Source organism: Gymnoscopelus braueri (assembly GCF_963280865.1).
Source record: "Gymnoscopelus braueri genome assembly, chromosome: 5".
Taxonomy (NCBI): Eukaryota; Metazoa; Chordata; class Actinopteri; order Myctophiformes; family Myctophidae; genus Gymnoscopelus; species Gymnoscopelus braueri.
In genome coordinates, this window is record NC_137606.1 from 27,040,946 (window position 1) to 27,051,037 (window position 10,092).

Consider the following 10,092-nt stretch of genomic DNA (forward strand, 5'->3'; position numbering starts at 1 on the left):
CTCTTTTCCGTGTCTGTAACTCTAGTGGCTCATCCATGGGAAGGCCTCTAACTCCCCAGGGAATACAATCTGTTCTTTCCTGTCTAACGGGCAAGTGGGAGTGAATGAACCTCATAAAATATGCTCCCCTACCACACTGTTGCTCTCTGTCTCCGACTCTGGCACAGAGTTGGATGAGAATGCCCCAAGTTACAGTTTTGTTGCTGTGGTTGGTTACCTGAATAGGACTACAGTAATTTAATATGAAACACAAGCACATATTTTTTATCACAGATCTTGGATTTTTAATTTTTTATCATTTCACATTTTGACACCAGAAGACACTATTTTATATAAATATAAATGCATAATATGAATGCATTGCTGTATTAAAATGTTGACATTTTTAGACATTTTACAAAACAAGATCTAAGATCTTTCTAAAAAAAAGAAAAGAAAAAATCTGTCACACACAAACAGAAAGCAACATCAGCATTCATCTCAATTGAAGCACCAGCTGTGGCGTTTGAGATAACTCAATAAGTCAAAGGTGATCAATACCACAGTGACAGTCAGTACTCAGTCCAGCCTCATTAGATTAAGTGTGTGTGTGTGTGTGTGTGTGTGTGTGTGTGTGTGTGTGTGTGTGTGTGTGTGTGTGTGTGTGTGTGTGTGTGTGTGTGTGTGTGTGTGTGTGTGTGTGTGTGTGTGTGTGTGTGCGCGTGCGTGCGTGCGTGCGTGCGTATGTGTGTGCAAAAGGGATTATCAAAAGTTGTCATACTTATAGGAGATCAGCCATCCATTTTAAAATATTCCCACACACCTGATGATGATTCTATAAAGGTAGAGGACATTCAGTTGTCTAACCCTTCGCATATACCAATCCAAAGGCTTTAATAGCCTTCATATTAGGACAGCGTCATGATTGGTTTCCAAAGCAGCAGGTGTAGGTTTATTAGCGGATCAAATAGTAAAATGAACAGATAGTTGCCTTATAATGTTATCATCATAATGTGAGAGAGAGAGAGAGAGAGAGTTACTATGGGAAGTGATAACATTATGTTTTAGCGATAGCGAGTCAGTGCTCATTCAGGGAGTGTCTGAGCTGATACAGACTAGGGAACCTCAAGGCATTGAAGGCTACAGGGTTATTGGAAGTCAGGTTACAGAGTATTAGGATCAACAATCTGAGCCAAAAAGGCCAACATTGTGAACATGGAATACAGCTCAACCCAGGGGATGGTGGCTGGGAAAGCCTCACAAGTTTCAGAAAATCAAACATGATAAGTTTTTGTGATGTTCAGGGTTAAGAATCTATAGGCAAACTAAAACAAAATGAGAACATTCATTTTGTGAATATTATTGTTACTATATTATAACATTATATTATTAATGTTTTATATTAAGTGCCAATTTTAACTAGCTTTGGCGCCTAAACTACACTTATTTTAACATGGCTGTGCATGTGTCTCTGTGTACACGTGCTATTGTGTGCAGAGGATAGTGGGTGATTGGGGGCATGTTTTAACTGGGGGTGGGTAAGGTCATTGGGTTAATCATCAGATCTATTTCAAGCCAAAAGGTCTTTGGTCTTTTAGGTTTAGACTTTAACCATCTACTACACGGTCTGCTTAACTGGTTCACAGACAAGGAACTAAGGTCTGTTTACTTTCTGGAAGAAGAGAAGTTGATGGGGAGAATCTTGGCTGCTTGACTGCACAAGAATGTCATGTTGCACCAAGACAGAACACAATAGGCAGAACATGAGCCTACTCACTTAAATGTACAGTATCCAACTTTAATGGAAATAACTGGATTTAAGCAAATCTATTAAGTAATGCACTCTCACACTCATGTTATTCACATGTCAACAGAAGTATGAAAAACTGAATGATGAATCTGTGAATGTGTGTGTGTGTGTGTGTGTGTGTGTGTGTGTGTGTGTGTGTGTGTGTGTGTGTGTGTGTGTGTGTGTGTGTGTGTGTGTGTGTGTGTGTGTGTGTGTGTGTGTGTGTGTGTGTGTGTGTGTGCATGTGCGTGCATGTGTGTGTGTCTGTCTGTCTGTCTGTCTGTCTGTCTGTCTCTTTCTCTGTCTCTGTCTCTATTTTTCCAACCTCTGTCTCTCCTCCCTTCCTTTCCTCCATGCATAGTACTTCAATTATTCATAAGGGATCACAGCACCAACAAAGGGTCTTGTATCCACTCATAAAACCCTACACCACCACGGTGCCCAGCTAACTGATACTCTCCATAACGCTTGAGTCACATAACAAGAGAGTCACTTTACGGCTGATGCATTCCTTTACACCAAAGCAAAAGTGGAATAAAACAGTCAAAACAAAATAATGTATGTACATTACAACTGAAAGGGAATAAATACATGTGTAAACAGAGCTGTGTTGTACATTGCATCTCCCTCTCTCTCTCACACTCACTCTCACTCTCTCTCTGTGTCTCACTCTCTCTCACACACGCACACACACACACACACACACACACACACACACACACACACACACACACACACACACACACACACACACACACACACACACACACACACACACACACACACACACACACACACACACACACACACTTAAACAAAAATCCCCATGGACTTGCTCTCTGAGGGGAGTGTCCTGTCCCTTTATTTCTGAGATGGCTACCGGCTGAGTGTAATAAAGGCCTTTGTTATCCTCCATCACTGCTGCTCTGCTTCAACTGCCAAATGATTAAAGTACTAACTTTATCACCACTATTAACGTTGTCACTCAAGTAGATGAAATGTTGATGAATTGTTGAGTTTACTGTCAATAATTAAAAGGCACAAACAAAAGTCTAGTACAGTATGTAGGCCTACTGTAGGTAGGCATAGGTCTAACTATGACTCTTTTTATGTTAGATACTGAAAATGTCACATCTATTCGAAAGTGATCCATGGTCCTGATTACTATGGTCCTTGTTAATTTACAGTGGCTATAGATAGGGCCCAGTTTGGGGCAAACTATCACTGCAGGTGCCCCAGATGTGAGGGTGAACAGGTGCATTTCTGTTTATAAAGTGAATGACAAAAGGATATTGAAATGACACAAGGTGTAATAGGCTAAACTGCTATCCTCTGGGTAGAAGAAATATAAATACAACGCTTCTAAAAAATAAATGCTGCTAAATGTGTTTTCAATGTTTACATGCTGTTAGCCTTTCATACAAAAATAATTTAGACCTCTACTTACTTGTGTTTCCGATAGAGCTACAGCTCTCTCTTGTCACTTTCACCAAAACAATAATCCTTTGGGATCCTTTCTTCAGTGCCATGGGGCACAAGAGTGAGACACGTTAGCAGGAGAGAACTGTCCCCACAACTTCACTCACTGTAGGCAAGCCTACCAGTACCGCCACAAGCACGCTCCTTTTTCAAATGAGTGGCCAACGAGTCACAACAAAATCCGGAATGGAACGGGATCGGACTACTCCTTTGGCTTGCTTTCTACAGATTGTTTGTTTACTCACTAAATCACTGATTTTAGGTCAATGTTAGAGAAGGCATTAAGAGGAAAAAAAGTACTCGTATGAGATGTAAAAAATAAGATCTGGAATCTTGAATTGAACACATATTACATTAAGATTTCTACAAATGGCAATATTATGTAAGACATCTGTTTTGAGGTTATCAGTGGTTGAAATCCAATAAATTAGTATAAATACTCACTGTCAAAATAGTACTATAATAGTGAGTAAAATAGTACAAAATAATACCCGTACTGTAGGCTACTTTTAGCTGTAGGCCTACTGTACTTTTATTGTAGCAAATATGACCTGTAGGCTACATGTGTGCCATTGCACAATAAACGTCGTTCCCATAAGTTTTTGAACAAAACTAGAATACAAACTTGAAAAAAAAATGTGAACCTTCACAGTTCACAAAGGACCCAAATCACAGTTTGTGTTCAGTAGATCAGAAAGCAGTGCCTTGTTAACAGTAAAATCCGTAGTTTCCTTCCCACTGTTTCCTCAGTGACAGTTCAAAGTCTGGCAACACCAGCCATCAGCTTTAAATGCACCTTACAATTCAAACAAATCCACCAATCAGATGCCACCATTGCAGTAACAGCAGCTAGTAACATTTACACAACAAAAGAAAGACTAGCTGATTCATAGTCTCCCCCTTCCTCACCCCTCCACCCTGGCTCCTCCTCTCTTGCCTTTATGCATGGACCCAAAATCCCCTTCCACCCCTCTTCTCCCCTCACTCTAATCTGCTTGTGGCCATTAGATTAGGTTGACAAAGCATTACCTTTCACTACATAGCTCCCCAGCACCCCCCCACCACACACACATCTATGACAATTCTCCTGGGTACCATATGTATTCTTTAGATTATGCACCCTCACTGTTGTCTAAAAATCATCTAAACATTTCCCATCTGAGCTTTTTGTTTATTTTACCAATACAGTAACTTCTGATTTTCATGAAGTTACAATCAAGGCCAATTACTCTGATGTCCCTTGTGTGTTGGAGGATAAGTGCTCTAATATCTTAGTCAGGTCTAAAAGCTATCTTTTATGAGTCCCTAAAGAGCGTCCTCCTCATCACACACACAAGATTCCCAGGGGGTTGTGGGGCATTATAGATTCACCCCTTGATACGCTTTGTCTTTCAAATTTGGCGTTTCTATAGCAACAGTGGGGGGCCAGTGCACCCCCACATTTTGCACATCATTAAAATAAATCCCCCTCTGCTTTTTGAGAGGAGTGTTTCACAGACACACACACAGAGAGGTACAGAGGGATTTGGGGTCGTGGTTGGAAAAGGGACATGAAAGCCAGAGAGATAAGTATTACATTTGAGACAAAGATTGATAATGATGGCATTTGTATCAATTTGAATGGATGTTAGTAGAAGACAAGTGATTTAGCAAGGGTTACAACTGAAATCTTCTGTTTATAACTCTGTCGATATCCACTCATCGATATATTAGATACCCGTATCTAGTCCATTCATCCAAAGTGATTTTTTTATTCCGCATTCCAAGCCAACAAAATCCCAGCTAACTCAGGGGGGTCAACCTGAACTTCTCTTTGATTCTTTGGGTTTTACCTAGAACCATGCATCACTTGTTGGTCACTGAATTGATCAATCATTCAATGAATTCCTCGTAAAGAGCCTCATTATGAATCTGAGCAATGTATTGTCTTTAACAGCCTTTGAAGCCCTCTCGCGTAGGCTGTCTTCCTTCCACAGTCCTCGCCCCTTCTTTTCGGCTTTAACCTCTGCCTTAAGAAGCCGTTTGTGTAGCCGCCAACAGAGATGAGAGTCCGAGGGCAGTCCTGAGATAGGCACAGTGCGTGCCAGACCCAGTTTAAGTAGCTCTTCATTCACACATTGGCTCCACATTGACCCCTGCTGGAGAGAGAGCAGGTGGTCACTTCAAGATGAAACTTCAAAACTCAACATCATTGTTGTCTACATTCAAATAAACCCCTCTTGATTCTCTTGACTCTGAGGTAACAGATTTAGAGTCAAGCGAATTACAGCATTCTCATTCTGTGCTTTACCTTGCTGTAAGACAACAAACAGTGTAGTGTGTTCTCCTCTCGACTGATCAGCTTCAGCCAGACTACAGGAGCAGCAGCCAGGTGCTTCTTCATCCATGCTGTCCCCTCCGGTGTCACCTCCACTCCTGCTAGACGCACTGCAAGTGAAGAGGTGCGCACACCTGAGAATGACAAAGGAGGGTCATGTGCAGTTAGCTGTTAGTTGTGCAGCAGTGTGGATACATAAAATATGCCAGTTGCATTGTCATGTGTGTCACTATTCTGGTAGTGACACATACTAGCTAACTAAGCATAACTACGAGACAATAAAAAAAAACTGTATGCTGACTTGACTTTGTCCCGAGTTTTTGTGCATTCTCGTCTCACAGGCTTCTATGGATCATGACAACGGATAACTTCGGCTACGGATCAAGGGTTTCCAAGGATTTTGGCTATAGACTGTAATTATTATTGTTATTGCTGCTGTACATCTCTCTCTCTCGCTCTGTCTCTTTCTCTCTCTCTCACTCTCAGCCCAAACCAGTCAAGGAAGATGGCCTCCCACCTCAAGCCAGATTCTTCCCATTAAAAGGCAGTTTATATTTGCCGCTCTCACATGTATTACATACATACAGGGGACATTTTGGATCTCTGTAAGAACATGGTCTTGAACTACTGCACATCTATTTATCTATTTGGTAGTCCTTGTGATTTAAGCCCAATACATACTGTGTCCGTTCAAAAATAATCTTAGTTCGGACGTCGGTTGGATTGTTTTTTAACATTGAACATGACGTAACAATGTCACGTTTTGGGACATTACACACCAGTTAACATTGAACTTGAAAGTACCACAAGCATATATAGGATAGGATGTAAGCCCCTTTAGCCTTATAAATACAATTGATTTGCCTTTACTATGTCCTTTGTCTTAATGCAAAGGACACAGTCCCCAAAGAATGGCCTTCAGGCTTAACACAGTCAGAGGTCAAATGGTACAACGGTAACACTTGTAACTAGTTTATAGAACAGCCTTTCATGCGAATTCACCTCAGTGAGGGTGCTGATGGGGCATTTCCTGGAGTGGATGAATAAGCTAACTCAGTTGTACAACATAGACAGTGCCGTAATTTAATAAAGTAGCCCAATTGTTGCGACTAACAAGCTTACCAGGCAATCTCACTCATGTATATAACACAATAAATGCTATTTTTAAAGTTAGCAGTTGAGTGTCTTGCTCAGAGACATGGGGCGGGGGGGGGGCAACGGTGACCTTCTGACTTCTGACCAGACTGCCTCGATATCCACTAAGCTTCGGACTAGAGTTGCACCGATATGACTTATTTCACGTATCGGATATCGGACATGACATAACCGATCCACATTCCGATAAAAAGTAAAGTAAAAAAAAAAAATCTAAGTATGCACATTGTTTTAATTTATTATTTGTAGGTATTTTCTTTTGGTGATAGATCATAGTGTATTTGTTTTTTTTCTACTGTTATTGTACTTTAAAATATTCAGTAATTAATTGAAAGGTAATGCATTTTTTTTTGTATTTAAAGTTTTGCTCGGATATCGGCATATATATCGGATATCGAAAAATATCCTAATTGATATATCGGATCGGATCGGAATTGGAGCGGCACCTTCTTAGCAGGGAGTGTTTGGCGCGCGAGGAGTAGGACGAAGGCTCTACGTCCTCCCGGTGGGGGCTCCTCACTGGCAGGCGAGTCAGTAGGATACAACAGCAGTGACAACACAGAAATGTGTGTGGGGGGAATTAATTGGCATAACGACTAAATTGGGGAGAAAAAAAGGGGGGAAAAAAATTATTGGCTACTCTAAATGAATTTTAAAAAATCTAATAAAACTATTTGTAAATATTTCACATTTTATGTGTCTCAGTACTATTATAGTGTAATGCGCTAACCTCATACAGATACCTAATAAATACAAATGTTCTTCTGGCCATGATTAATTGATTGAGAAACGTATCTACATCTGTAATGACTTACATGAACATTCTTTCTATTTTTCGTAGCTTTTCTTTCAATTGCGTATGTATGTGTGTATGTATGTATGTATGTATGTATGTATGTATGTATGTATGTATGTATGTATGTATGTATGTATGTATGTATGTATGTGTGTGTGTGTGTGCGTGTGTGTGTGTGTGTGCGTGCACGCGTGCATATGTGTGTTGTCTTCCTTACATTTTGAAAGTAGATGGGACAGGATGGGGAGGTATATTGGAACATGTTCCACTTCCAGTCCTTTATCTGTGATGGTATGAAGTCTCCCACGAAGGCTCACATTCCTCTCAATAAATCGAGTAGGGATCTCAGACACAGCTCCAAACTTGGTGATCTAAACAGGTTAATTAGACCATGGTGATCTAAACAGGTTAATTAGACCATGGTGATCTAAACAGGTTAATTAGACCATGGTGATCTAAACAGGTTAATTTGACCATAGTGATCTAAACAGGTTAATTTGACCATAGTGACAAAAACTCGTCTCTCCATCTGGTAAAACATTTTATGTTAAAGAACATCCATGTTAGAACATGATCAGGAAAGAATTGGCATGGTGCAAGGGGCTATTATTATGAATCAGTAAGACTGTGGAAAGCTTAAACTTTTGATTTATTGATTACTTTATTATCATGTTTGTTAACAGTAGCCAAAGTACAGTAAAAAAAAGGCCATGCTTTCCATTCTAGAGTGTCAGTGAGTGGGTATCTAACTAAATACCATTACATTTTGAAAGCGTGCCATTTATTAGACTATCCCTGGTCGTTCACCTTGATCTGAGATAGCTTACCAGTCTGATACTCCTTGCTAATACAATAACACCAGCAATTGCGAGTCCAGTACTAATGTTCTGCGTGGAAGACAAGAGAACAGAAGCCTGTTTAGATTGACAGTGATCCAACTATGAGTTGTGTTGTGTGTCAGATTTCATGGAAGAAGACAATGATGTCGTGCTTCATACCCGCACAAATGTTAAATTATCATCGGCAAACTGAGATATTACAGACACCAAGTTGTGAGAAGACGACTCATCTTCTTTCTGTATTTTCTTCTCTGTTTCGTGTTGTGTCTCAGGCAGCATATTGTTGATATTCCGGGAACACTGGCGTCGCTCCGCCCATGTGACCCTGCGTCACCAAGCTTTACACCACGCCCACACCCATAGAGAGAGAGAGAGTTCCGTCACACTTAGATCTCGCCGCAAAGCGGGCTGCTATAGGCTGTAGTTCCAAACATTGGAACTTCCTCATTGAGATAGACAGAGCATTTCTGCATTCCATTCTACGATGGGAGTCTATGCTAGACTAGTGTCGTCACTACTAGGTTAAGCCGGGTCTGCCAGGGAGGAAAGCCGCCCATGTGACGGTGGCAGTGTTGCCAAGTCTATGAAAACAAGCCCAAAAGAAGCGACTATAGGCCGTGACGTAGATCGGCTATTTTCAAATAGCCGACGCTCAGTCGGATATTGTAGATCTACAAGCTCACAACGTGTCGCATCGCGACGCGTTATGAGCTTGTAAATTGGCTATTTTCAACAACAAATAAAAAAAAAATCATTTTATTTGAACACTAATCTGGTACAGGAGTCATAAAATACTTTTAGATGGGTGGGGGGTCCGTGGACAAAATATACATTAATTTGGGGGTCCTTGAGAACCAATGTTTTAAACAACATTTAGGAAGCAAGCCCAAAATAAGAAACAACCCAAAAAAACCGCAAGGTTCCTGCAACTACCAATATTTACAAGCAACTTTACAGAAAAAGAAGCCCAGAGTCGCTTATAATACGCGGACATGGCGGTGGTGGGTGGTGCGGGGAAAGGGTGGGTATATGCATTTGACAGGTGGCTTTGGAAATGTCTCCATCATGTGGTTTGGTTTGGCCACGACAAGTTAGAGAAAATATGTTAGGCTACCCTTGATTTGATTTGATTTTGGTCAAATTAATACAAGTAGGCCCAGGATAAACTCATAAAAAGCGTAATGAAACACTTGTTTCCAACGTGGTCCCTTACCAATACCACCACACTCAGTCAGAACAAAAAAGAAGCTGAAGAACTTGGTTTAAGACCCCCCCCCCCCCATTTTGTAAAATATTGGTTAACTAGGCAAGTGGACACGATATTTCGTAACCATAAAGGGAATTACAGTCCTATATTTTGAACCACATGTTCCGTTTAAATGTGTAAAACCCGTGCAAACATGTACTTATTATGTATTTATTTGTTTATTTTATCTAGCCTTCATTTACCCAGGGAAACCCTTTGAAACAATTGGGTCTCTCTCACACCCTCGTTGAATCCCAGTGATGACGGGGTGTGAAAGCCACTCCACCCTGAGATTGTAATTATAATTTGTCTCTGTTTCTTCCTGTCTGAGAATTAGCTTCACAATGCAAGGTGTGGTGACAGAGCAGAGCCGGCCATTTGTCTGACAATGGACACCCAAGTACCACCTGTCTTTTGTGCTAGAAACATCCCAATAAGGCAATGCGCATGACATCACCTTCACTGTGCGTGCACTAGCTCTCAGTCTAGTAG

General features: G+C 40.8%; 1 protein-coding gene across 2 annotated transcripts; it reads right to left on the reverse strand.

The window, feature by feature from the left end:
- Positions 1 to 4,342: 4,342 nt before the first annotated feature.
- c18h3orf33 (c18h3orf33 homolog (H. sapiens)) lies at positions 4,343 to 8,658 on the reverse strand. 2 transcript variants are annotated; one of them, XM_080428862.1, is made up of 5 exons: positions 8,514 to 8,658; positions 8,343 to 8,402; positions 7,733 to 7,886; positions 5,538 to 5,698; positions 4,343 to 5,382 (listed from the first exon to the last, which is right to left on the reverse strand). In XM_080428862.1, exons 1-5 carry the CDS (start codon positions 8,631 to 8,633, stop codon positions 5,116 to 5,118), a joined length of 762 nt encoding a protein of 253 aa, XP_080284988.1. In that variant the 5' UTR covers positions 8,634 to 8,658; the 3' UTR covers positions 4,343 to 5,115. The 2 variants fall into 2 exon arrangements, with proteins under 2 accessions (XP_080284988.1, XP_080284987.1); XM_080428861.1 differs by having other exon boundaries at positions 4,343 to 5,385.
- Positions 8,659 to 10,092: the final 1,434 nt, after the last annotated feature.

What these genes read in the sequence shown, in the direction of transcription:
- c18h3orf33 (XM_080428861.1), bottom strand. Translation starts at nt 8,633, where the DNA reads ATGCTGCCTGAGACACAACACGAAACAGAGAAGAAAATACAGAAAGAA. An exon ending in TAGCAAGGAGTATCAGACTG is followed by an intron (nt 7,887 to 8,342) that starts GTAAGCTATCTC and finishes TAACCTGTTTAG; the next exon opens with ATCACCAAGTTTGGAGCTGT. An exon ending in GTCCCATCTACTTTCAAAAT is followed by an intron (nt 5,699 to 7,732) that starts GTAAGGAAGACA and finishes TGTCATTCTCAG; the next exon opens with GTGTGCGCACCTCTTCACTT.